Source organism: Dipodomys merriami, unplaced genomic scaffold (assembly GCF_024711535.1).
Source record: "Dipodomys merriami isolate MVZ:Mamm:240054 unplaced genomic scaffold, mDipMer1.0.p SCAF_16, whole genome shotgun sequence".
NCBI lineage: Eukaryota > Metazoa > Chordata > Mammalia > Rodentia > Heteromyidae > Dipodomys > Dipodomys merriami.
Genome location: NW_027202937.1, coordinates 3,830,299 through 3,857,503, shown reverse-complemented (window position 1 = coordinate 3,857,503; position 27,205 = coordinate 3,830,299). Strand labels below are relative to the sequence as shown.

The 27,205-nt window shown below is 51.7% G+C and overlaps 1 protein-coding gene across 1 annotated transcript in view; it reads left to right on the top strand.

Annotated features, from left to right (window-relative positions):
• The window catches only part of Ptk7 (protein tyrosine kinase 7 (inactive)), a 56,865-nt gene that overhangs the window by 25,469 nt on the left and 4,191 nt on the right, over positions 1–27,205 (top strand). The window contains exons 2-17 of the mRNA XM_070023694.1: positions 12,014–12,301; positions 13,072–13,174; positions 14,029–14,219; positions 14,315–14,465; positions 15,669–15,817; positions 16,027–16,293; positions 17,260–17,393; positions 17,536–17,671; positions 17,769–17,888; positions 20,052–20,201; positions 20,326–20,476; positions 20,569–20,696; positions 22,031–22,234; positions 22,773–22,928; positions 23,904–24,136; positions 24,964–25,044. Coding sequence (XP_069879795.1) covers positions 12,014–12,301; positions 13,072–13,174; positions 14,029–14,219; positions 14,315–14,465; positions 15,669–15,817; positions 16,027–16,293; positions 17,260–17,393; positions 17,536–17,671; positions 17,769–17,888; positions 20,052–20,201; positions 20,326–20,476; positions 20,569–20,696; positions 22,031–22,234; positions 22,773–22,928; positions 23,904–24,136; positions 24,964–25,044 — 2,642 coding nt within the window. The remainder of the gene's footprint in view (positions 1–12,013; positions 12,302–13,071; positions 13,175–14,028; positions 14,220–14,314; positions 14,466–15,668; positions 15,818–16,026; positions 16,294–17,259; positions 17,394–17,535; positions 17,672–17,768; positions 17,889–20,051; positions 20,202–20,325; positions 20,477–20,568; positions 20,697–22,030; positions 22,235–22,772; positions 22,929–23,903; positions 24,137–24,963; positions 25,045–27,205) is intronic.

The following is a 27,205-nucleotide window of genomic DNA, read 5'->3' as shown; positions in this document are numbered from 1 at the left end:
CAAATTTATCTTGGTGAATAATGGATGAGCCTAAGGAAGGTCCTGTACTCTTCCTGGTGAATTATTTACCAGGAGTCTCTAAATGGTCCAAATCTGGCATAGCTAGAACCTTTTCCCTCTCCTATCACTCTGTCTCCCACCTGCAGACAAGCTGTAACTTTCCATGTCTGCTGCTACCCCGGGCAGCCCCCCAGGCCTGCAGCCAAGCACTGTCTTGAGTCTGCAGTCCCCCTCAGTTGCTGGAAAGGGTCCCCTTCCGGCAAGGGCTTCCCTCCTGGAGACACAGGATAGACCTGTGAGGGGCAGCTGGTGCCATTGTGGGTCTGAGGCCTGTGCCAGGGCTGGACATTGTGTGTGCTTATATGGATGTGTGTACACACACGTTCTGTCTTTTTTTTTTTTTTTTTTTTTTGGGGTCCGGTTGTGGGGCCTGAACTCTGGGCCTGGGCGCTGTCCCTCAGCTCTTCAGCTCAAGGCTAGCGCTCTACCACTTGAGCTACAGCGCCACTTCCGGCTTTTTGCTTATGTAGTGCTGAGGAATCGAACCCAGGGCCTCATGCATGCAAGGCAAGCACTCTACCACTGGGCCACCTTCCCAGCCCCAACACACACGTTCTGTCTTTGTCTTGGTTCTGTCTCTTTCTCCATGACCCTTATTCGATCTTTGCCTCTATCTTTCTCTGTCTGTGATCTTTACCTTCTTCTCCTGCCGCTTTATCTCTTCTCTTAGTCTGTCAGTCTTTTTCTCCTCTCTCTCTCCCTCCCTCTCTCTCCTCCTTTCTTTCTCTCTGGCAGTCTCTCCTCATCTTATTAGCACCATGCCTCTCTCCCTCTGTCTGTCTGAAATAGTCTTTGTCTGTCTGTCTGTCAAGATTTTGCAGGTCCATAGCAGGCACTTCCTGGAATGGAGGGATGACTAGTTCCAAACTTAAGTGAAGCCAGATCATGGTGCCTTCCAGACCCTGACTTACAGATCAGCAGAGGAGGCGTGAAAGATACTTGGGGGTCTTTGTCATGTTTTTGGCTATTCGGAGCATTCACTGCATCCTTCTCTGTGGAGCTCTTTCTCCTCCAGCTTTGTGCGTGCTGTGCGTTCAGCTGCTTTGCCCCCAGGGTCGGTCGTCTGTGCACTGTAAGCATCTGCTGATGAGTTGCAAGTTTTTGCTGCTTTTAAAAATAACTTAAAAGGGGTTGTTTCTGTTCTTTATTCATCAGTTTATGCTTTTTTTCATCTATTGTTATTGATTGAAAGTACGCATTTTGCTATCTTTAACCAGAATACATTTTCAGAATGGCTGAGGGTTTGTTTGGTTTTTTTTTGTCAGTCCTGGGGCCTGAACTCTGGGCCTGGGCACTGTCCCTCAGCTCTTCAGCTCAAGGTTAGCGCCCTACCACTACAGCTTTTTCTGCTTATGTGGTGCTGAGGAATAGAACCCAGGGCCTCCTGCATGCAAGGCAAACGCTCTACTGCTGAACCACCTTCCCAGCCCCAGCTAAGGTTCTTAAAAGTGGCTTTTTTTTTGTTTGCGTGTGTGTGTGTGTGTGTGTGTGTGTGTGTGTGTGTGTGTGTGTGTGTGTGTGTGTGTGTGTGTGTGTGTGTGTGTGTGTGTGTGTGTGTGTGTGTAATGAACTCAGGTCCTAGGCACTGTCCTTTAGAGTTTTGTTTTTGCTCAAGGTTGGCTCACTACCACTTAAGCCACAGCTCTCCTTCTGGCTTTTTGCTGGTTATTCGGAGATATGAGCCTCACAGACTTTGCTGCCTTGGCTGGCTTTGAGCCACCATCCTCAGATCTCAGGATTATTGGTGTGAACCATCAGCGCCGACTGAGATGAGAACTTTTGATGGCAGGGGCAGATCGGCTGCTGGGAGGGGACAGTGCACACCCCCACCCCACCCCGAGAGCCCAGCAGTTAGGCGCGAATCGTTGTCTCTTTAAACCAGTAGCTCTTCCAGGCAACTTCCTGCCTACTCCTTTGGCCAGATTCTTTTGTTTTCCCACTTTGGATGTAAAAGTCTGTCCTTTTAGACTTAGGAGCAGCCATTCTAAGACCCACCCCCACTCCCCACCCCCCTCCAGGAAGGCTAGTTTCCAGAGCAGCTGTTGATCAGGCAGGTGGGGCAGGCTCTGCCCCTTTGGAACGGAGGGCTGGATGGTGGGTCCTGACTCCCAGGCTGTGCCTCCAGAGCAAGGGGTGTCCTGGCGCCCTGCACACGTGTTAGACCTGGCCGCGTGTCCCCGGGTGTGTGGCGAATGCAGGCCGTTGCCACAAGCCCTGAGCGGCTCGTGCTTTCCACATCACCACATAGCACAGCGGCTTGCTCACATTCCCCGCTCTTGGCTGCTGGGGAAGCGGTTTGCAGATCACTTCTAAATATAAAAGTATGAGGCTGACTCTCTTGTCCCTTTGAAACCAGCTGAGAGCTAGCTTCTCAAGTGACTTTTGGGGCTTGGAGAGAGAAGGAAGAAAACAGAAAGAAGCTGGTGTGTGTGTGTGTGTGTGTGTGTGTGTGTGTGTGTGTGTGTGTGTGTGTGTGTGTGTGTGTGTGTGTGTGTGTGTGTGTGGTGTGTGTGGTGTGTGTTGTGTGTGCGCGCGTGTATCTGTGTAGGTTTTGAAGGTGTTCAGATACATGGGGCTAACAGGGTTCTCTCTTGCATGCACAGAAGAGGTGTCATTTTTTCCCTGTGTGTGCTGGGGTTTGAACTCAGAACCTCACAGTCTAAGCTTGGCTTTTTTCACTGAAGGTGAAAGCCACAGCCCCACTTCTAGCTTTTGCTGGTTAATTGGAGATAAGAATCTCACAGACTTTTTCTGACCAGGCTGGCTTTGATCAGATCTCAGCCTTCTGTGTAGTTAGTATTACAAGTATGAGCTACCAGTGCCGGGCAAGAGGAGAGGTGTAGATTTAAAGATGGACTTTCACTGGGTGCTGGTGGCTTACACCTATAATCCTCACTACTCAGGAGGCTGAGATCTGAGGATCAGGGTTGGAAGCAGGAAAGTCTTTGAGACTTTTATTTCCAGTCAACCACCATAAGCCAGAAGTGGAGCTGTTGCTTAAGTGGGTAGAGTGCTAGCCTTGAACAGAAAAGCTCAGGGACAGCACCCAGGATCTGAATTCAAGGTGGAAGAAAAAAGTCTGACTTTCAAACTGCACAGGTCTGTTCAGACATCTGTTTGTTTAAAAAAGAATTAATGTGCTTCCTCTGCCCCAAAACCCAACAGTACTTTCATCCTCTGATAAAAACAGCCTGTGGAGGTGAAGAATCCTCAAAACAGTGCTGAATGAAAAGCAGTAGGAAACAGGGAAGATATAAATTGCAAGAGCATTTCTATAAGTTCAGAACACTAGCTCACAACTCACCCATTCATGCTGGAAGAACAACACATATACACAAATGGATTTGCATTAAATAGGGCAGAATGAGGGTGGTGGTGGTGGTGGTTAGTGAATGGAATGGCAGGCAGCCTGCTTGGGTGGCATCCTGGAAGGAATGCAGACTTAGGAGCCAGGCAGATCTACAGGCAGGTCCCAACCCTGCTATTTCAGAGGTTCCCAGGGACTCCTCTCATGGACTCGTACAAGATAGTACTGACTGGTGTTGGGAAAAGTGCTTTGATCAGAAACATGTCCTTGCACTGGGCCTGGCAAGAGGCTAGACAGAGTTGTAAGGCAGTGCCACCTAACGGAACTCTTCTGTGCTGCCAATGTATGGCCACTTTGTGGCCTCTGAGTACCTGAAATGTGGCCAGTGGGATGGAGTCAGAGGAAGTGAATTTCCAGTGTCTTTCCTTCCCCCCCTCCTTCCCTCCCTTCCTCTTTCCCTCCCTCCCTCCCTCCCTCCCTCCCTCCCTCCCTCCCTTCCTTCTCCTTCCTTCTCCTTCCTTCCTTCCTTCCTTCCTTCCTTCCTTCCTTCCTTCCTTCCTTCCTTCTCCTTCCTTCCTTCCTTCCTTCCTTCCTTCCTTCCTTCCTTCCTTCCTTCTTTCCTTCCTTCCTTCCTTCTCCTTCCTCCTTCCCACCCTTCTCCCCTCCCTCCCTCCCTACCTGTCTGCCTGCCTGCCTCCCTCCCTCCCTCTCTCCTTTTCTTCCTACTGGAGCTTGAATTCCAGCCCTGTGTTCTTGCTTGGATTTTTCCACTAAGGCCATTTTTCCACTTGAGCTACATCTCTGCTTCTGGCTTTTTGTTGGTTAATTGGAGATAAGAGTCTTACAAACTTCTTTTTTTTCTGCCTGGGCTAGCTTTGAATCCTCAGATCTCAGCCTCCTGAGTAGTGGGATTACAGGTGTGAGCCACCAGTGCCTGGCTAGCCTTTATGCTAGCCTTTCCATCTACTGACTGAGTGGGTGGACTTCGTTTCTGTGCCTGGATGTACAGGCTGAGGACTACTGAGGGTCTTCTTGGGGATGAGCTCAAGGCTCATTCTTTTTTTTTTTTTTTTTTGTCATGGGGCCTGAACTCGGCCTGGGTGCTGTCCCTCAGCTCTTCAGCTCAAGGTGAGCACTCTACCACTTGAGTCACAGCACCACTTCCAGCTTTTTCTGCTTACGTGGTGCTGAGGGCTCTAACCCAGGGCCTCATGCATACAAAGCAAGCACTCTACCACTGAGCCACCTTCCCACCTCTAAAGCTCATTCTTGTCTCTCCATCCTTGCCCCTTTCCCTGGAGTGAATTTTACTCCCGCAGGCCTCTCTCTGGCATCTTCAGGAGACAGCTGGCCGCTGGCTCACTCACTCTCCTTGGGGCTGAGAATGGATCTCCTAGGTGTGTAGTGTACAGAGCATTCTTGATTACCCCAAAGATCTAGCCAGTCCCTTCTTTTCCTCGTTCACCTCTGGGAGGGAACTCCTTAGGTCAAGGCCATTTTCATGTGAATACACAGTTCTCTAGGGCTCCCCACATTTTTAATTTCCCTGAAAAATAGGCAGACTCCTGTGGGTCTCTTCCTAACTTGTGTTTTATTTAAATATCATAGAGTCCTGCATGCTGGAAAAGAATCTCTCAATCTGTTTTGAGCTAGGCTTGCCTTTAGTCCCAGCTACTTAGGAAGCTGAGGCAGGATGATGGCTTGAGCCCAGAACTTTGGGGTCAATATAAGCAATAATATAGCAAGACCCCATCTCAAAATAAAAGTCAGTCTCAAAGCTGTTATCTTCCTATTAAGAACTATGAGGCCAGGGCTGGGATGTAGCTCAGTGGCAAAGTACTTGCCTAGGAAATGGAACATCCAGGGTTCGATTCCCAGTACCAAAAAAGAAAAGACAAAACAAAACAAAACAAAAAAAAAGAACTATGAGGCCCAACAAAGAAAATGAAGTTGGCAGGTAAAGACAGGTGAAGGATAACATGTCAGCTCAAATGGATACTTAGTTGACTTCATTTCCCCGCACGTGCACTCTGGTGGCTTGAGTACCAGGAGGGGTCCAGAAAAGCGGGCACCATGCTTGTCCTGCGCTTGAACTTAGCAGTCACCGCAGAGTCAGGGTGTCAAAAGCACAAACTGGCCAGGTACTGGTAGCTAGCTATTCAGGAGACCTGAGGATCATGGTTTGAAACCAGCCTGGGCCTGAGCAGAAGTGGAACTGTGGCTCAAGCCATAGAGTGCTAGCCTGGAGCACAAAAGTTCAGGGACAGTGCCCAGGCCCCAAGTTCAAGCCCCATGAGCAGAGAGGTGCGTGTGCATGCATGCGCTCTCTCTCTCTCTCTCTCTCTCTCTCTCTCTCTCTCTCTCTCTCTCTCTCTCTCTCTCTCTCTCTCTTTCTCACACACACACACACACACACACACACAGAGGCATGTGACCTACAGGGACATTGGAAGAGGGAGGCGGACCTCCTGGGGAGGGTGAGCTGAGCTGCAGGATCCCCAGCTGCCCCACATCCCTGCACCTGCCTTACAGAATCACTCATAATTCCTCATGGGGCCGGCCCTACATTTGCCAAGTGATGGCTGGCTGTGTAACCAAAGGCCAGCTGGGGGCAGCTTTGGGGAGTGGCCCCTGTGGCTCTGCAACTGTCTCCCTGAATCACTGCAGCTGATGCAGTCTTAGGTCTTAGGCTTTCCTTTTTCTAATCTTACAAATAATTGGACTGCCTGAAAGGGGCTGGTGATCAGCCAGGGTCACCCTCCTAGCTAGTAGGACTAGAGCCCAGGTCTCCCTACTGGACGTTCCTTCTACCTGACTGCATACCTCCTCTGTATGGTCCTCTCCCCCACCCCCAATTGTGGTGCTTGAACTCAGGGCCTGGCACTGTCACTGAGTTCATTCACCAGTGTTCTCTCACTTTTGAGCCACAGCTCTACTTCTGGTTTTTGAGTGGTTAGTTGGAGATAAAAGTTTCATGGGGACTTTGCTGCCCAGGGTGGCTTTGAATGGCAATCCTCAGATCTCAGACTCCTGAGTAGCTAGGATTACAGGTGTGAGCCACCAACACTGGGCCCTGACTGTGTTTTTGTCCATTGCTAGTTCCTTAGAAACTCCACAGCCATTTGAGGTGAGGCATGTGTACCAAGTCCAACCTCGCCCCAGCAGGAGACAGGCTGGTTCCAGGGAGAGGTGGGCGGCCCCTGGCTGTGGGCCACATCTGTGGGCGCTTTGCCCACTGAGCTTGGATCCACGTGACACAGGACACAGACTCTCCTGTGATGTCCCCACTTCAGGCCCCCCCCAGGTATGGGCCAGGCTGGTCTTGAGTTGTGGTTTGGCCCTAAAGTGGGAGAACTGGCCTGCTGGGTTATTTCTGCCCAATCCCTGGTCATCTCTCTCTCTTCTCTAATCCGGATGTGGGAACCTCTCCAGCTATGGATGGTGAAGTGCTAGAACTGGAAAAGTTGGCAAGATCCAGACTCTGCTCCCTCCTGTTCTGCTCAAATCAAGAGCCAGTGTGGATTGGGGCGGGGCAGGGCAGCAGGGCTCCTGTTGGTGAGTGGGAGGCCATTGTAAACCCTGGGGAGAGAGACTCTTTATCTCCTATTAACCAACCAAAAGCTGGGAAGTGGAGCTGTGATAGAGCATCAGCCTTGAGCAAAAAAACTGAGAAGCTGAGCGCTAGTGATTTCTGCCTGTCATCCTAGCTACTCAGAAGGCTGAGATCTGAGGATTGTGGTTCAAAGCCAGCCTGGTTGGTCATGGGGCTTGAACTCTGGGCCTGGGTGCTGTCCCTCAGCTCTTTAGTTCAAGGAGAGCTCTGTGGCTCACTTGAGCCACAGAGCCACTTCCTGTTTTCTGGTGGTTCATTGGAGATAAGAGTCTCATGGACTTTCCTTGCCCGGGCTGGCTTTGAACCATGATCTTCAGATCTCAACCTCCTAAGTAGGATTACAGGCGTGAGCCACCAATGCCAGATTCTGTGAGACTTTTATCTCCAATAAAACTATTCAGAAAAACCCAGATGTGGCCCTGTGGCTCAAGTGGTAGAGTGCTAGCCTTGCGCAAAAAGAGTCTCAGGGACAGCACCCAGACCCTGAGTTCAAGCCTCAGGACTGACACCATAAATAAATAAGTAAATCTAAGAGACTTAGAGGAGGAACACAAAGGTGCAATGTCTGTGTGCCTTTGATCATATAATATTTATCAAAATTAACTCTAGGACATGCAAACGAGGTTTTTTCCTGTGTTGCTGTTTTCTTTTATTTTTTTGGTCCTATTTGTTCATTTATCCCTCTTTTGGAGAGTTAATGGGGCACAGAACTGAAGGGACAAAGAATGAACAAATGCAGCAGTGATACTTACTGGACACTGTTGAAAATGAACTATGCAACTTGTGGGTGAGGATGTGAGGGAAAAACTAGGAGAGAATGAGGGCAGGGGTAACATTGTCCAAAAAGAAATATACTCCTGGGGCTGGGAATGTGGCTCAGTGGTAAAGCGCTTGCCTTGCATGCATGAGGCCCTGGGTTCCATTCCTCAGCACCACATAAGCAGAAAAAACCGGAAGTAGTGCTGTGGCTCAAGTGGTAGAGCGCTAGCCTTGAGCTGATGAGCTGAGGGACAGCGCCCAGGCCCAGAGTTCAGGCCCCATGACAGACAGAAAAAAAAAAAGAAATGTACTCTTCGCCTCACTTATCTAACTATCATTCCTCTGTACATCATCTTTATAATAACAATTCAAAAATAATTTTTAAAAGTGTGTTTTTTTTTTTTTTCGGTCGTTCCTGGGGCTTAAACTCTGGGCCTGGGCAGCTGAGGTGGGTACTTAGAACTGGAAAACTTAAGAGTCACTTCTTGCTGCTACCTTCTCCCCATAGCAATTATGTTGATGTGTGTGTGTGCATATGTACACGATGTACACATGGGTTGACTGGGCCTGGAGCCAGAGAACAACTAAGAATGGGCACCGGACTAGCTGCTTGGGGCTGGGTGGGGGGGCGGTGTGGAGAGAAGGAGTAGGTATGGAAGTTGGGCTGCTGCTCACCGGCCCTATCTTGGGGGTTTGGGGCTGGAGGCTCTGGCTGGCAGGTGTCTGTATATACGTAGCTGCTAGGGAGCCAAGGAAGTGGCTTGGAAAATGTCCTTGCTGGGTGCTCGCAACCCAGGCTTTGTTGGTGTCAGGCCTGGTGTAGGCAGATGGCTCTGCCTGCCTTGTTTTTGCCCAGGGGCTTCGTGGGCTGCCGTGGACAAGATACTACTAGGGAGGCAGCCACCTCTGTGTGCACCATCCTGTGTGGGCTTTGATGAGTCCACTTAGTCCTCACGCAGCCTGGGTGATAGGCCTGGGACCGCATCGCACAGCAAGGAGGAGGGTGCAGGGAGCCCACGTGGAGGCAGCTTCACTGTGCACCGTGAGTACCCTCAGTGTAGCCTCTTGAGGACATGTGTAGTTGGGGTGCTGTGTGGTAAGGCTCCCTGGTAAGAGAGGGTGAAGCCTTGGGAGGCCCAGGATCCGGTGTGCCACCAGAGAAAGTCTATCCCAGACCCCAGACCTGGGGGGCATCTTCAAGTCTGAGAGACGGGGCTGGAGTGCGCCACCTTGAGGAAGGTACCAGTCATAGCCTTCCTCCTCTGCCATTGCTCTCCTCCACAGTCATTGCCTCCAGCAAAGCTTCTGAAGCCTCCTCCCCTTGTCTCTGCCCTCCTTTCTGAGGGCTACCTGTGACCCTTCTGCCAGATTCCCAGTAACTAGCATGATGGAGCAGGGCATCATCTCCTGCAAGCCGTGCTGATGGACAGACTGTGCACACTCCCACTGTCTTCTGAGCAAACACAGGGGCACCGGTCAGCCTTCAGAGTAAGGAGCCTCATGGTCCAGTTGTTCAAAGAAGGGGCTGGTTGAAGTCTGTAGGCCGCCCTCCCTGCCTTGTGAAACATCTAAAGTCTACCCCAGCCAAGCACTAACCAGGACCTGCTGTGAGCTGACGTCAGGACAGAGGCCCCCGCAGGGCTGGCTTTGATGTTTCCCAGGCCCTGGCTTGGGGGTGCAGGGGGCTCTGAGTGGCAGTCTGGGAATGCAGCATCTCTTACCACAGCAGAGCAGCGCAGCCCGGGCCCCAGGAGGAGATGCTGGAGGCCGAGGTGGGGGGTGGTGGGGGCAGAGCTGGGGTCCATATGAGCCATGCCAGCTCCTCTGCAGCTCTGGTTTCTATGGCAAAAAGTCTGTGGTCTGTAACCCCAGGGCCTGTACTGTCCACCCTTCCCACCCCCAATTGCTCTCTTTAGACCTCTCCCCTGTTCCTGGGTCTGGGCAGGATCTGAGGCCTTGTTTGACTGGTGAGGAACTTTCTGATGTTAGAATTGCACACTGATTACTCTTCATATTGCACAAGCCCTGTGCCTTTGAGAATGTCAGTCCTTAGGCGAGAAGGGTGAGCATGCGATATGTCACAGCAGCTGCTTTTCCTGAAAGGCCAACTCTGGCCAGGGCACTTCACACTGTACAGCATTTTGGCTCATGCCACCTTGTGTGCAAGACAGAGAGAATTGAGGCACAGACAGTTTGTCACTTGCCTAAGGCCAGACTCAGCTGAATGTGATAGGCTTTGAGTCTGGCCCATTGTAGGTGAACTTAATCACTCCTGTGCGTGGGCCAGGCTCCTGGCTTCCTACCATGTCTGTGAGAGCAGGATATGGGAGGAGGGGGCTTGACTATCGGGCTAGCTAGCCTACACTTAGCTTTTATTTTATTAGTAGTAGGGAGTTTGAACTCAGAACCATGTGCTTACTAGGCTAGACACTGAGCCACACGTTCAGTCCTTTGCTTTGCTTTGCTTTTTGATGAGCATCCTGGAGTTCTAGGTCAAGGGCTTGCAAGATTTTAGTGAGTCACATTTGCAGGGGTTCACAATCAGGGGCCTGTCTGTCAGTCTGTGTCATGGGAAGTGTTTGGGCCCATACCTCATTGAGATTATTTCAGTTCAGTCAGCGTGAGCCTGGTATTGTCTTCAAGAGGCGTGCCTGCCTGGCAGTGGGGAGGTGGCACCCGTGTTGGGGATCAGATACTTCCGGGCAGGGCTGGGAAGAGTGTGGGGTTAGCAGTTGGCTTCCCTGGGTTGTGGTTCTGGCTTTGCCCTCCCCCCCCCCCACATGAGCTATAAGCTCTTGGGCAGATCCTTCATGTTTCTCAGCCTGCCTTCACCCATCTGTCCTCTGCGGGGGTTGTACCATCAGGGGCAGAGCCACACCCCAGTGGAGCATGTGGAAATGTGTAGGGGAGTGTTTGTGTTGGCACAGCGGCCGGGGGTACTCAGCAGTGCCTGGAGGCAGGTTTCTTAACTGGCATGCTGGGTGGGATTACCTGGCATGGTGGAGAATTGTCCTGCCCAGAGAATCAACAGGGCCCAGGGAGAAGGAGTAGAGCTGCTCAGGGGCCTGTCACTCTGTATCCAGAGATGGGGGCTGCTATCTCTGGGGAGGTTGGGAGAGGGACAAAGAGCAAAGAGGGACAAATGGGAACTCCTCACCTGAACCCAGCCCTGGGGGATCCAGAACTTCATACTGACTTTATAAGAAAACTGCCAAGTTCCCACCTCTAGGAACTTGAGAGAATGAGACCAAGACGAGGCTCTCCCAGCCCGGGATGGGGCAAGGCACTGTTAGCCTTTTCCTGCCCTCCTGAAGGCAGAGCCTGCTTCTTCTGGGTGATGGCGACATCCTCTCCCATGTTCAAGACCCAGCAGCTCTCGGCCTCTGCAAGGGAGCCACGTGGGCCAGGAACAAAGCCCAGCGTGTTGCCCTTGATGCCACTCAAAGAAACCACCCACCTGCCTGGCCCTGCCCTCCGCCTCCCTAGCATCTGTTGCTAAGTACAGGCACTAGCTCTTCCCTTTGTTCCCACTGGCTACTCACTCCCTTTGTGGCTGGGCCGAATGAGTGTGGTACAGGAGGCTGAATGGCTCCAGCGAATGTTTGCAACAACGTGGCTCACCTCTCACCTGGAGCATGGGAAAGGTGGCGTTGGACACGGCTGGATTTTTGAATCTGAGAACATGGAAACCCAAAGCAGCTCCTAGGGGTGCTGGGCTCAAAGGTCATTTCTGTTGTTGGCACCTTGGGCATGAGTTAGTGCAGGTAATCTTTCCAGGGTTGTCTTGGGGCTAGGATGGAATGTTATGCAATGTCCTGATTGGGGGGATAGTGGCAAAAGGTGCCTGGTTCTCAGCCTGATGTGAACATGGCCGAGCATCTGGTTGCGCTGGCGTGAAACTGTTTCTCCCAAGGCCTTGTGCCACCAGCCCTCGGGGCCCCTTCCTCGTCTTCATTCCCCAGGCACTGACAGCCCGTGCCAACTACTCGGCATTTTTGTGACGACCACCAGACCCTGTTCAGTTGTCCCGTGTCCCCTCCAGACTTGGGGCCCCTTGCTTGAGGGGACGCCTTTTATCATTGTATCCTGTAGAGCACCCAGCCCAATTCCAGTCCCTCAGCGGACTTGGCAGTTATACCGCTGCCCTTCACACCTGTATTTTGGTAACTTCCCATGTACACAGCCCCTTTCTTCCTCCTCTGTACCGGTGGCTCACGACAGGCTTGAGGCTGCAACTCCTCCTGACTCTGCCTCTGCTGTGTCCCCACTGGCAGGTACCCAGGCTGCCATCATCTTCATCAAGGAGCCATCCTCCCAGGATGCACTGCAGGGTCGCCGGGCGCTGCTCCGCTGTGAGGTTGAGACCTCAGGCCCGGTGCACGTGTACTGGCTGCTCAACGGGGCCCCTGTCCAGGACACTGAACGGCGTTTCGCCGAGGGCAGCAGCCTGAGCTTCGCCGCTGTGGACCGGCTACAGGACTCCGGGGCCTTCCAGTGTGTGGCCCGGAATGATGTCACGGGAGAGGAAGCGCGAAGTGCCAATGCCTCCTTCAACATCAAATGTGAGAGTCCAGGCTCTGTGCCTGGTGCCCCTGCCCGGTCCCTCAATACTGAGTCTAGGGAAGCCCTCTTTTGCCTCAGTCTCTCCCTTTGCCAGTTAAATGGGGCTGGTAGAGTACAGTTCTGCTCAGCTCTTTTTGTTCATGTGGAAAAGAAATTAGAGGTTTCCTAACCTCTTTTTCTTTTTTTGGTGTTGCACATACTAAACACACACATGCTATAACCGAGGACTCTCAGTACTTCCATAAGTTGGGTGGGTGCACGCGCATGCGTGTGCATGTGTGTGTACATTCACATACTGGGGCTTGAATTCAGGCACTGGGTGCTGTCTCTGAGCTTTTTCTGCTCAAGCCTGGCACTCTACCATTGAGCCACAGCTCTCCTTCTGGCATTTTGGTGGTTAATTTAAGAGTCTCATGGACTTTCCTGCCCTGGCAGGCTTCAAACCAGGATCCTCAGATCTCAGCCTCCTGAGTAGCTAGGAGCAGCTATTTTTTTGTCCTTTAAGTATGGAGCCCATTTTTTGGCTGGGAACTTTCACAAATGGGAAGCACAGTGACGGTTTGGGGGCGTGTCACGCTTCAGCTGGCGGTGACAGGGTGGGCGCTCTATGTGGGACTACATCCTCAGCCTCAGCTTCTCTGGGCTCCGCTGTGAGCTTGGCGCCGGAGGCTCAAGGTTCCCTGGTTGGCTGCTGCTGGTTCTCCTTTCCCTTGGCCTCGTCGTTCTTGAACTGCTTGGTCCTCAGCTGCCAATGTGGCCTCTGCTGCAGGGATAGAGGCCGGTCCTGTGGTTCTGAAGCACCCAGCCTCGGAAGCTGAGATCCAGCCACATACCCAGGTCACACTGCGTTGTCACATCGATGGACACCCTCGGTAAGGAGCCAAGGAGGGTGGGGTGCAGACAGGTAGGGGTGTCTCCCAGTTCCTAGATTCGTGCACATTTCATCCTGTAACCACTGCCCCACCCCAGCGTTCTTGGCTTCTCCCCAAATGTTCTCTGACAACCCCTTGTGACCCAGGAAGGGCCAAGGTTGTGTGGGCAGTGATCCTGGACTCTGTCCCGGATCTATTTGATTCTGTCCCTGAATTAATGTGTGTTCTTAAGCAAGTCACCTTCCCTCCTCTGCCCTCCATTTCTATACTTGTGAACAGAGGTGTCTAGTTTGACTCTGGTTTTTATTTTTTATTTTGGTTCATACTGGGGCTTGAATTCTGGGTCTGGGTACTATCCCTGAGCTTTTTCACTCAAGGCTGGTACCCTACTACTTGAACTCTACTTCTGGCTTTGTGGTGGTTAATTGGAGATAAAAGTCTCATGGAAGGGCTGGGCACTGGTGGCTCATGCCTGTAATCCTAGCTATGCAGGAGGCTGAGATCTGAGGATTGCAGTTCAGACAGGAAAGTCCTTGAGACTCTTTTCTCCAATTAAACACCAGAAAACCAGAAGTGGTGAGATGGCTCAAATGGTAGAGCGCTCGCCTTGAACTGAAGAGCTCAGGGACACTGCCTAGGCCCAGAGTTCAAGCCCCATGACTGACCCAAAAAAAAAAAAAGTCTCATGGATTTGTCTGCCCAGGCTGGCTTTGAATCTGGATCCTCAGATCTCAGGCTTCTGAGTAGCCAGTATTATAAATGTAAGCTACTGACATCCCTCTGATTCTGTATGCCCCTCTGCTGGCCATTGAAATCTCCCCTCTCTCCTGCTGCTGACCTCCTCTTCTCCTCAGGCCCACCTACCAGTGGTTCCGAGACGGCACCCCTCTCTCTGATGGTCAGAGCAACCACACAGTTAGCAGCAAGGAGCGGAACCTGACTCTCCGGCCAGCCAGTCCTGAGCATAGTGGCCTCTACTCCTGCTGTGCCCACAATGCTTTTGGCCAGACCTGTAGCAGCCAGAACTTTACCTTGAACATAGCTGGTGAGCCTGGTATGGGCTGGAGGAGATGAAGCAGAGGGCTGGGAGGGAACTCACCACCCTACCTGCTCACCCCTCTCTGTTTTTTCCTGCCTCAGATGAAAGCTTTGCCAGGGTGGTGCTGGCACCTCGGGATGTCATTGTAGCAAAGAGCGGGGAAGCTATGTTCCATTGCCAGTTCTCAGCCCAGCCACCCCCAAGCCTGCAGTGGGTCTTTGAGGATGAGACTCCCATCACTAACCGTACTCGGTAAGAATCCATCTGGGAGCCCTCCAGTACTACTGTGACATGTGTTGTGTACTGCACATGCGTGCTTTCCAGAAAGGGGGATGCCATTCAATTCCAGTCACGCATACATTTGTGCATGTAGTGCTTCAGATTTCCAGCAGATGGCAGTAGAGTGTTTTACAGTTGTAAAACGAGTCCAAGGAAAGGAAAGAGCCTCTGGGAAGGGCTTTTTTTTCCCCCTCCCCATTTCCTTCAAACACTCTGAGCCAGAGATGGCTCTACTCCTCGCTTCTTTCCCACATGTTTCTTCTGGGGGTAGGGAGAGTAGAAACCCAGGGATAGGAGAGATAAACAGGAGCTTATGAGGTCACAGACTAGATAAAAAGAAAGGTCTAGCCGGGCGCTGGTGGCTCACGCCTGTAATCCTAGCTACTCAGGAGGCTGAGATCTGAGGATCGCGGTTCAAAGCCAGCCCGGGCAGGAGAGACTGTGAGACTCCTATCTCCAATAAACCACCAGAAAACCGGAAGTGGCGCTGTAGCTCAAGTGGTAGAGCGCTCGCCTTGAGCTGAAGAGCTGAAGGACAGAGCCCAGACCCAGAGTTCAAGCCCCACGACCGACCAAAAAAAAAAAAAAAAAAAAAAAAGAAAGGTCTAGGAACACACACACACACACACACACACACACACACACACACACACACACACTCACGCTCATACTTTTTGGAAGCAGTAAATGCCTACAGAAGGTGTTGGGAGATTCCAACCCAGCTTTAGGGACTTCTGTCCTTGTCTAAGGACAGAAAGAAAAGCAAAGAGTACCTCTGTAGTGCCAGGCATGTCCATGGCCCCTGGGCATGATTCTTTATGCTAGGGCCTAAGGCTCTGTGGACATCATCAGAAGTTGATGTATTTTGGCTGAGGGTCTCTTGTTCCTGGAGCTGGGCTCCTTATCTGCTTGGCCCTGCGGAAAGATGGCACCCTTCCGTCCTGATAGTTGTACACTGTAAGTTATGCTTTCTCTCACATGCATGGTACATGAGCAAGAGCACACATCCATGCATCTGCACAGACAGGAACACACAGCAGCCTGGAGTGTGGGCTTTCTGCCCTCATCCCAGCCCACTCCTTCCTCCACTCTGACCCTGGTGGGATGGGGTTCCATTCCCTTCCAGGGGGAGGCCTATGGCCACTTCTTCCAAACAGCGCTCTGTCTCCTCCACAGCCCCCCCCACCTCCGCAAAGCCATGGTGTTTGCCAATGGGTCCCTGCTGCTGACCCAGGTCAGACCACGTAATGCGGGGGTGTACCGCTGCATCGGCCAAGGGCAGAGGGGCCCACCCGTTGTCCTGGAGGCCACGCTTCACCTGGCAGGTGGGTTCTTGGTGCTGAGGTGTTGCAGGAGAGAGCAGTCAGCGTTGTTGGTGTACAGGGGTTTGAAGCACTGTTGGGGGGTGGGGGAGGATGCTAGTGTTGGAGGGATGAGAGGCAGAGGTTACGGCTGGAGGTTACCTGTGGGAGAGCATCAGGTGTCGTGGGATCCGCAGTAATTGCGTGTCCACGTCCCACTCGTATCCTTACAGAGATTGAAGACATGGCGCCATTTGAGCCACGCGTGTTCACAGCTGGCAGTGAGGAGCGTGTGGCCTGCCTGGCCCCTCCGGGTCTGCCAGAGCCCCGGGTGTGGTGGGAGCACGCCGGAGTCCGGCTGCCTGCCCATGGCAGGGTTCACCAGAAAGCCCACGAGCTGGTGTTTACCATTATTGCCGAGACTGACGCCGGAGTCTACACCTGCCACGCAGCCAACCTGGCTGGCCAGAGGCAACAGGATGTCAACATCACTGTGGCCAGTGAGTACTTCTTCCCCGAAGCTCGAGGAGATGTGGAGCGGGGAAGCCCAGGGCCCTGGAGGTTTTGAACTCTGAGAGTGATAGAGGTGCCCCTGGTGAGCAAGCCAGATCTTTACTCTGGGTTCTCGGCTACCAGCACCCAGCTAAGACCAGCATTTTAAGTCCTGTCTCTGTTGTGTATTAGCAAATCATCACCACTCCTTGTTTTATGGGTTTTTTTTGGGTAGGTCATAGGGCTTGAACTCAGGGCCTAGGCACTATCCCCCAAGCTCTTTTGCTCCAGGCTCGCACTTCTACCACTTTGAGCCACAGCTCTTTGGTGGTTCCTTTGAGATGTGAGGCTCAGGAACTTTCCTGCCCCCCAGGTTGGCTTCAAACCATGCTCCTCAGATCTCAGCCTCCTGAGTAGCTAGGATCACAGGTGTGAACCACCAGCACCCAACATCATGACTCCTTCAAACCTCTGTTTTCTTAGCTATAAAATGGGTAGAGGAATACATTCCTTGGAGGTTCACTGTGGCAGTAATGGGAGGACGCTGGCATCCAGGTCTTCACTCAGGGCTGACAGCTGCAGTGTCACCCGAGCCACCGGGGATGGGGTTTGAAAGTCAGGGCCCAAGCCGGGCGCTGGTGGCTCACGCCTGTAATCCTAGCTACTCAGGAGGCTGAGATCTGAGGATCGCGGTTCAAAGCCAACCCGGGCAGGAAAGACCGCGAGACTCCTATCTCCAATAAACCACCAGAAAACCGGAAGTGGCGCTGTAGCTCAAGTGGTAGAGCGCTCGCCTTGAGCTGAAGAGCTGAGGGACAGCGCCCAGGCCCAGAGTTCAAGCCCCACGACCGACCAAAAAAAAAAAAAAAAAAAAGAAAGTCAGGGCCCAATGTGGAGTGAGAACTTTCTGGAGATGGGGTCTTCAGAGTCAGGACCTGTTAATCAGCCTTCACTGTTCCCCCTTGTCTCCCTAGCTGTGCCCACATGGCTGCAGATACCCCAAGACAGCCAGCTGGAGGAAGGCAAACCAGGCTACTTGCATTGCCTGACCCAGGCTGCCCCCAAACCCACAGTGGTCTGGTATAGGAACCAGATGCTCATCTTGGAGGTGAGAAAGGCTAGCTGCTTGTGAATGGGGCATTCTCGCGGCTCTCTGCTCACCCCAGAGCCCCGCTGCCCCTGAGGCTGCTTCCAGGAGACGGCGTGGGTTCAGGCATTAAGCCAGTCATGCTCGCATCTGTGCCCTGCAGGACTCGCGATTTGAAGTGTTCAAGAACGGCACCTTACGCATCAACAGCGTGGAGGTGTACGACGGGACGCTGTACCGCTGCGTGAGCAGCACTGCGGCCGGCAGCATTGAGGCCCAGGCCCGGGTCCATGTGTTGGGTGGGTTGGGCCAGAAGAAGGGAGGGAGGGAGCAACAGGCCGGGCCTTAGCCTCTCACTGCCTCAATTCTTCCTCTTCTCCCCACCTCCTCCAATAGAAAAACTCAAGTTCACACCACCGCCTCAGCCGCAGCAGTGCATGGAGTTTGATAAGGAAGCCACAGTGCCCTGCTCGGCCACCGGTCGAGAGAAGCCCACTATTAAGTGGGTACGAGCAGGTGGGTACCGTGTGGGCCCTGGGTGGGGCAGGCAGGACAGTCGACTGGTCAGGTGCTTGGCATCTAAGGGCCAGCAGAGTGTCCAGTACTGCACTGCAGTGCTTGGGAAAGATCAGGGATGATTTTTTTTTTTTTTTATAGTCCAGTGGGGAAGGAAAAAGTAAGGCCCCAGAGGGGTCAGATGGTTGTATTAGGTAACAGTTGTTGCTTTGGTCTGCACAGGGCTCGAAAGCCCTGCTTTGGAACACTAATGGTAACATGACAGCGCTAGAAAATTTTGGGAGGAAAAGAATGCACAGACCCATTGTGCATCATCTTTGAGGGGGTGTGTCCTGTTCTTTTTCTATCAATCTTTTTGTTTTTATTGTAATACAACTTTTCATTTCTTAAATTTTGCATAAGACACAGAGTGTATGTGTGTGTGCACGTGTGTGCACACACGTGTGTGCATGCGTGCATGCTGGTATTAGAGCTCTTTTGCTCAAGATTGGTGCTCTGCCACTTGATAGCTGCACATCTAGCTTTTTAGTAGTTAGTTGTAGGTAAGAGTCTCATAGACTTCCCTGCCTGAGCTGGCTTCAAACCGTCATCCTCGGATCTCATCTTCCTGTGTAACTAGGATTACAGGTATGAGCCATTTGGTACCCAGAACTATATTGTTTATAAAATAGTTCTGTGCATCAAACCCAACTTTGTGCACCTTTGTGCATGCTAAGCAAATAGGCTACCAGAGTTACAAGCTTAGGTTTTTTTTTTTTTTTTTTGGTCAGTCATGGGCCTGAACTCTGGGCTTGGGCGCTATCCCTCAGCTCTTCAGCTCAAGGCTAGTGCTCTACCACTTGAGCCACAGCGTCACTTCTGGCTTTTTCTGTTTATGTGGTGCTGAGGAATTGAACCCAGGACCTCATGCTTGCAAGGCAAGAGCTCTACCACTGAGCCACCTTCCTAGCCCCCAGAGTTACAGTCTTATCTCAACTGTATATCAATTCATGGTTTTTTCTGTCTTTTTTGTTTTTTCTTTTGAGACAGGGTCTCAGCTATGTAGGCCATTTGACCTACAGGCGTGATCCACCAGCAACTAACTATGTATTCTGTTTTTGAGTATTGCAATGCTACCCAGTGATTGGATTAACTGCAATCTACTTAAATATTCCCTAAGTGTTAGAGATTTGGGTTATAAACCACCTCTCTCTCTCTCTTTCTCTCTCTCTCTCTCTCTCTCTCTCTCCCTCCCTCCCTCCCTCCCTCCCTCTCTCTCCCTCTCTTTTCCCTTTCTCCCTCTCCCTCTCCTCTTTATTTCTCTCTTATCCCAGGGCTTGAATTCAGGGGCTAGGCATTGTCCTTGAACTAGGATTACAAGCATGAGCCACCAATGCCTAGCATTCTCTCTTTTTGTGGGTATTTCCTTACCCCCCCACCCCCAGATTTAAGTTTATTTTCTTTGAGAAAGAATCCCAGAAGTGGGATTGTGTATACAGGGGTATGAACATCCTACAACCCTTACACATTTGCAGTGGGAGTGACAGTCATGTCATGGATTCTGCAGAGGACGTGGGCTTCCTCTGCTCAGCTCTGTAAGCCCTTTCTGGGTGAAGAGTACCAGGTGGATCCAAAGGCTGAGATGGTGGCAGGGAGAATTAGTTGGCTCTACAAGTGAGGAATAACAGGAAGTCCTTGGTTCAAGACCAAAAGTCCAATTAGGCAGAAGCCAAATGTTGCATGGAAGTACAAGGAGGTGAGATTACAACAATAGAAAAGAAGTCAATAATGGGGTACCACCTGGCTCAGGAGTCAGCCCTTACCTGTGGGTAGCCAGAAACGTCCCCCTCCCCCCTTTTTTTTGTTTTGTTTTTTTGGTCATGGGGCTTGAACTCTGGACCTGGGGGCTGTCCCTCAGCTCTTCAGCTCAAGGCTAGCGCTCTACCACTTGAGCCACAGCCACTACCAGTTTTCTGAGTGGTTTACTGGAGATAAGACTTTCCTACCCAGGCTGGCTTTGAACTACGATCCTCAGATCTCAGCCTTCTGAGTAGCTAGGATGACAGGTGTGAGCCACTGGCGCCCGGCGCCCCTTGATTTTGAGTAGGGGTTCGTGACTGAGAGCATTGAAGCCACTGATAAAACTGTCTTGCACCTCACCGTTCCTTCCCATTGCCTCTGCAGATGGGAGCAGCCTCCCCGAATGGGTGACAGACAATGCTGGAACGCTCCACTTTGCCCGAGTGACCAGGGATGATGCTGGCAACTACACGTGCATTGCCTCCAATGGGCCACAAGGACAGATCCGGGCCCACGTGCAGCTTACTGTGGCAGGTGTGACCCTGGCGGAGCCCCGAGGCCAGGACTGGCAGGCCCAGGGGTGAGGGGAGCAGCCGCTTACCCCTTGCCCTCCCCATTGTTCACCACTCCCTGCCCCTTGTTGGTCTTTCCCATCCAGTGTTCATCACCTTCAAAGTAGAGCCAGAGCGCACCACGGTGTACCAGGGCCACACGGCCCTGCTGCGGTGTGAGGCCCAGGGAGACCCTAAGCCGCTCATTCAGTGGAAGGGCAAAGACCGCATCCTGGACCCCACCAAGTTGGGACCCAGGTAGGGCAACCTCTCTTCTGTCCCCACTCTCCAGCAGTCATGGCTCTTTGGGAGCTGGCCCTTGGGCAGCACTGTGGCTTTTCTCCTGGTAGGATGCACATCTTCCAGAATGGCTCCCTGGTGATTCATGATGTGGCCCCTGAGGACTCTGGCCGCTACACCTGCATCGCGGGCAACAGCTGCAACATCAAGCACACCGAGGCTCCCCTCTATGTTGTGGGTACGGGCTGGGGAGAGGGGGTCCTACACAGGAAGTGGTGGGCCTGACTTCTTTATCTCACCTTGCACCCGTCTCTGTACAGAGATGACAGTTAAAGCATGTTCACCATGCTACCACACAGTCTTAGATTCCTTGCTCAGAGCTGGACAGTCACTTCTTTTAACATTCTATGTCTGGGATATGAGTTATGATTTAGGTGTGAGGGGGGGTATTCTTTTCCTCAAATGCTTTCTCCTGCAAATTTATGAGAGGGGAAGATATATCTTAGCTCATGGCCTCAGTCTGATTGTTTAGACCTGGTGCTTTGGGCCTGTGGCATAGTATACTACAGAAGAAACATGTAGTAGAGGTCCATTCACCTCGTGCCTGGAAAATGAGAGAGGGAGATAGCTGGGACCCCAGTGACCTAGCTTCTCCCACTAGGCCCCACCCCAATGAGCTGACTTCCTCCCATTAGGCCCTATCCCAAATGTCCTCACTTTTTCCTGCTAGGCCCAACCTCCTAAAGGTCCTACCACTTCCTAGTAGCATCACGGGCTGAGACCAAGCCTTCAACACATGGACTTTTGGTGAAAGGTGGGATGGAGAACATTCTAGATTCATATAATAGGAAGGCAAGGTGCCTTTGAGCTGGAGGGCCAAAGATGATGTGGAAGGTAACAACAGGCCTTAGTCTAGGCCTTTTCTACTAACCAGCTCTATGCTCTTAGAGAAATTCATCCTGTCTGAAACTGTAAGATGATTTAGCAAGATTGTTCTCCTAACAATGAGCTATGTAGAAGTGAGGTAGTCAGGTCCCTTTATTGAAACCAAGGGTGAATGTAGGCGTTGGGAGGCTCCTGTGTAGTTTCTGTAGACTGTCGCTCACCTGATAACTCATGGCACTTCTCTCTCCTGGACCATTGAGAGCTCGTAGGCTAAAGTCCTTTCCGAAGATAGGCTTTATTGTACTGGACAATGACTGGGATTCTAAACTGGAAGCTCCTAAGTGCTTCTCTTCAGAGCCAGCTTGCAATTATTAATTCCCTTAGGAATCTTGCTAAATAATGTGGAGTTTATGGTGGCCTGATAGCTTTTTACATTTGTCCCATGTCTTGGATTCTGACGGACAGCTGGCTTGGGAATCACTGGCCTCCCCTTTAAAACCCACCTTTGACCTCAGTGGGGGGTGAAGACCTCTGACCCCTGTGACGGGGTCCACAGTGAAGGCAGTGGCCCTCCCTAGGTCTCTGACAATTAATCACTGAGTGTCTAGTGATTGTCATGTATGTGCTGCGGGTTTAGTACTGAGAGAGAGCAACCCCTGCTCAGACCTATGGGTGTGTGTTCCTCAGACAAGCCAGTGCTGGAGGAATCAGAGGGCCCGGGCAGCCCTCCTCCCTATAAGATGATCCAGACCATTGGACTGTCAGTGGGTGCTGCAGTAGCCTACATCATCGCCGTGCTGGGCCTCATGTTCTATTGCAAGAAGCGTTGTAAAGCCAAGCGATTGCAGAAGCAGCCAGAGGGCGAGGAGCCAGAGATGGAGTGTCTCAACGGTGAGCCCCCTAGCCTACCCCCCACCCCCTCACCCCGGCTCCAGGAGGAAATGGAGCCTTGTGTGTAGAGCGCCCCTCCCCATGGGCAACTGTTGAATTTTTTAAAATGGCAATATTCTAAGGCCTGTCTCAACCTCTCCTCCAAACCCCATTTTTTTTTAATCCTGGGGCTTGAACTTAGGGCCTAGGTGCTGTCCCTAAGATTGTTTTGCTCAAGGCTAGTGCTCTACCACTTGAGCCATCGTTCCACTTCTGGCTTTTTGAGGTGTTTAATTGAAGGTAAGTGTCTCATGGATTTTTCCTACCTGGGCTGGCTTTAAACCGTAATCCTCAGATCTCAGCCTCCTAAGTAGCTAGAATGACAGGTGTGAGCCACCAGCGCCCAGCTCAGACCCCATCTTTATAACAGTGGGATGAGCACTTCCATGTAGCACTGAATGGACCAAGTTGGCAGGTGTGGGAGAACAGGGGATCGAACTGAGGTCCCAGTGCTGACCAGAGTGGCGTCTCACTGGGATATTGCTGTCTTCTCTTGCAGGTGGACCTTTGCAAAATGGACAGCCCTCCGCAGAGATCCAAGAGGAGGTGGCCTTGGCCAGCTTGGCCTCTGGCACCATGGCCTCCAACAAGCGCCACAGCACCAGTGACAAGATGCACTTCCCTCGGGCCAACTTGCAGCCCATCACCACCCTGGGTATGTTGCCATGGCTACGGGGGCCCTTGCTTCACTGCAGGAGAGCACCGCCTTGAGGCCCGGTGAAGTGCTGGTGGCTGAGCTGAAGTCCGTGAAACCTTGCCTATTAGAGATGGTGGAACAGGTGGAGGTCTCTGCCAGGCATTCCCTATACCTCGGTCCCCCTCCCCAGGTAGTGTCGTTCCTGTATCCTGCCTGTAATGGATTATTCACTTCATGTTTTTATCACATTTGACTCCCTTTTTGAAAAAGACCAAGGTTGGCTTTGTTCTAGGAGAGAATGTGAGAAATTATAGGTTTGTGACAGTTACAAGTGTTCCTGTATGCTAGGAAAACAATTTAACTATTAATACATGTTTATCATGAGCCACTCAATTCTCATGTCAATCACCCCTTTGGGAAATGCTTTTACTCTGATTTTTTTTCCCCTTCTTTTTGCCATCTTTTTTTTTTTTTTTTTTTGTCGGTCGTGGGGCTTGAACTCTGGGCCTGGGCGCTGTCCCTCAGCTCTTCAGCTCAAGGCGAGCGCTCTACCACTTGAGCCACAGCGCCACTTCCTCCCCTTCTTTTTGGTGCTGGTCCTGGGACTTGAATTCAGGCCCAGGGTGCTGTCCTAACTTTTTTCTGTTCAAGGCTTGTACTCTACTACTTAAGCCATACTTCCACTTCCAGCTTTTAGGTGGTTAACTGGAAATAAGCCTCTCATGGACTTTACTGCCCAAGTTGTTTTTGAACCATGATCCTCAGATCTGAGCTTCCTAAGTAGCTAGGATTACAGGTGTGAATACCAACACCCGGCTTACTGTTGGAGCCACTGAGCTCACAGACCCAGGACTAAAGTGGGCCTGGGTGGATATGAGGGGCAGGCATACAGCAAAGCCCCCTTGTTGTATCAGAGACCATAGGCTCCGCCCTCAGTCAGCAGTTTCCTTGCCTGGGTGAAGGCAGCTGGCTGATGGAGACCTTTACCCACAGGGAAAAGTGAGTTTGGGGAGGTGTTCCTGGCGAAGGCACAGGGCCTGGAGGAGGGCGTGGCAGAGAGCCTGGTGCTTGTGAAGAGCTTGCAGAGCAAAGATGAGCAGCAGCAACTGGACTTCCGGAGGGAGTTCGAGATGTTTGGGAAGTTGAATCACGCCAACGTGGTGCGGCTGCTGGGGCTGTGCCGCGAGGCCGAGCCTCACTACATGGTGCTGGAGTATGTGGATCTGGTACGCTGTGCGCCAGCAGCCTATAGATGGTCAGCTGGGCAATGTGCTGACAGGGAAGGGGAGGTCAGAGGCTGTGAAACTGTGGAGGTCTTTTGTATGGGTGCCACTCCTAGGGTTTGCTCGATGCCTGGGTGCTGTCGCTGAGCTTTTTACTCAAGGCTGGCACTCTGCTATTTGGCCAGCTGGAGATGAGAGTCTCATGGACTTAACTACCCTGGTTGGCTTCAAACCAGGATCCTCAGATCTCAGCCTCCTGAGTAGCTAGGATTATAGATGTGAGTCACTGCACCCTACTTTTTTATTTACCTGCAGTTGATCTCTCGTGTCTGTGTCTGGGAATTGTGCCTGAGTTCTTCCCTGTCTTTTCCCTTCGTACTCCAGATATCTTCAGGTTGTCTTTCTGACTGGTTTTCTTGTGTCTTGACTTTTCTTCCCAGGGCTTGCCAGCACTTGAGAATAAGCTTGTCAGAACCTGGCTGGTCTGTCTTCCTCCTCCTTTCCCCTTCTCTATCCTTCCCTACTCCTTTCCTCCCCCTACCTAGTCCTTTCCTGGCCTGTGCTGGCCTCTGCTTCCAGCCTTTTCTTCTCCACCAGTTTGTCATTGCCAGGGCCCTTCCTCTTCATTTCCCAGCTGCTTTAGGCCCTGACTCCCTTGGTTCTCAAACTACTGCTTGGCAAGTCTCCCTGGCCTGGGAGTGGCCTGGGTGGGCATCAGGTCAGGGCTTTTCACTGCCTACTGGCCGGGGCTCTTCAAGTGCTTGCTTGGTCTGATGCTTTAGGGCCCCTGGTTGGGCTCTGCCTTCACAGAGGCTTGGCTCTTCCCTTAGGGAGACCTCAAACAGTTCCTGAGGATTTCCAAGAACAAGGATGAAAAATTGAAGTCACAGCCCCTGAGCACCAAGCAGAAGGTAAGGACAAGATGGAGGAGTGGGGAGGAGGTTCCTGAGGGTAGGTCAGGATCAAGGACACTCTAAGGGGTCAGGCCCTCTGGTAAGTACTTCGCATACTAATTATCATCTTAGTCCCTGAGATAGACTTTGCTTCTCCTCATTTTCTGTGCAAAGTAACCGAGGCTTAGAGAAATGACTTGCCCCAGTTATGGAGCCTAAAAGTAGCCTTTTATTGTTGTTCTTGCTGTTGTTGTTTTGGGTGGTGAGGCTTGAACTCTGGGCCTGGACGCTGACCCTGAGCTCTTTAGTTCAAGGTTAGTACTTTACCACTATGAGCCACTTCCAGTTTTCTGGTGGTTAATTGTAGATAGTCTCACGGACTTTTCTTGCCTGGGCTGGCTTTGAACTGTGAACCTCATATCTCAGTCTCCTGAGGAGCTAGGGTTACAGGCACGAGCCACCAGCGCCCGGCTTAAAAATACCTTTTTGCTATTATGCATTGTCCTGCCTTTGCGCAGGACCTTCCTGTCAGAGGCACCTGCTTGCCTGCAGTGAGTGGTAAGCAGAGATGCAACAAGCACTGAAGTCTGGGGACTGCTGGGCCAGCTTTCTTCACCCTCAGTTGGAAGGCCATTCTGTGAGTGGGCATCGTTGGGCACTTAAGGTGCAGTGAGGAGATGAGGTAAATGAGGGGACGGCATTATAGGCTTAGGGGTTGAAGCACAACACAGGAAGTGAGTGGGAAGCATAAGAGACATGGAAATCATCTAGGTGGACAGACAGCTGTGGTTTCCTGGTAGAGAAAGCCATTTGAGTTCAGTTCTCAAGGACCGGAAGTAGTTGAATGACAGGAAGGGGAGGGCTCCTGAGAGAGGACTCATACCTTGATTTCTGTGGCTAGGACAGGGATATAGGCTGATAGCTTAGAGTAGAGGTACATGCCTTTCTCTAATGGCAGTATTCCAGATGCAGAGGCAGTAAGATCCAGAGTTGGAGGCCAGCCTGGGCTGTGTAGGCAAGGGAGGCCTTGTCTCAGAAAATGAACAAGAAAAACAAGACAAATTGGCAGGAAGGAAGTTAGTTACTTCTGTCACGTGACCTGAGATACTCTGATTGAAAGTCATTACCACCCTCCCTTTGCTAAGTATCTCGCCCATGTTTTTTTTTTTCTATTTATAGTCCTGGCTACTCAGGAGGCTAAGATTGAGATAATCAGTGTTTCAGGTCAGCCTAAGAGGGGGAAAAAAGTCAGACTCCCATCTCAACAGAAGATGCTTGTACCTGTCATCCCACCTAGACAGAAATCATAACTAGAAAGATAAGGATCTTATCTGGGCAAAAAGTGAGACCCTGTCTCAAAAATAACCAGAGCAAGCCAGGCGCCGGTAGCTCATACCTGTAATACTAGCTACTCAGGAGGCTGAGATCTGAGGATCATGGTTCAAAGCCAGCCTGGGCAGGAAAGTCCATGAGACTCTTAGCTCCAATTAACCACCAGAAAACTGGAAGTGGCACTTTGGCTCAAGTGGTAGAGCACTAACCTTGAGCTGAAAGCTGAGGGACAGCATCCAGGCCCAGAGTTCAAGCCCCACAATGGACAAAAAAAAAAAAGCAGAGAAAAAAGATCTAGAGACCTGGCTCAGTGAAAAGTGCCTCCCTAGCAAGCATGAAGTCCTGAGTTCAAACCCCAGTGCTAACTGCCAACAAAGAAAGGAAAGGCAGGTCCTGAGAGCTGGCATGACTGTAGGTGATGCCCATTAGAGAGGCTGCTAAGATGTCCGAAGACTGAGGCAGGCAGAACGGTGACCTGCGCCTGCCCCGTGGATCATCTGCATGACAGGCAGGGGCAGGAACCGCTTCACACATCTGGAGGGCCATGTTGTATGCAGTCTGAGGCCATGGGAGAAACAGAAAACCCATTGTGAGACCAGCTCAGCAGTGTCACAATGGGTGAACAGGTCTTGAGCAAGCCCTTGGGTGTCAAGCTGGAAAGGAAGGGGGATGGAGGTGGCCTTTCCCAAGATCAGGCCTCTATAGCAGCATTTGAAATTTAACCTGGTGACCATCTGAGGGCGTCTTGCCCAGAATCAAGGAAACTCTTCATTGGCTTGGGTCTACCAGAATTCCCCTTTCACTTAGCCCAAATCTCCAGAAGCACTGCTTCTCTGGAAAGATATCA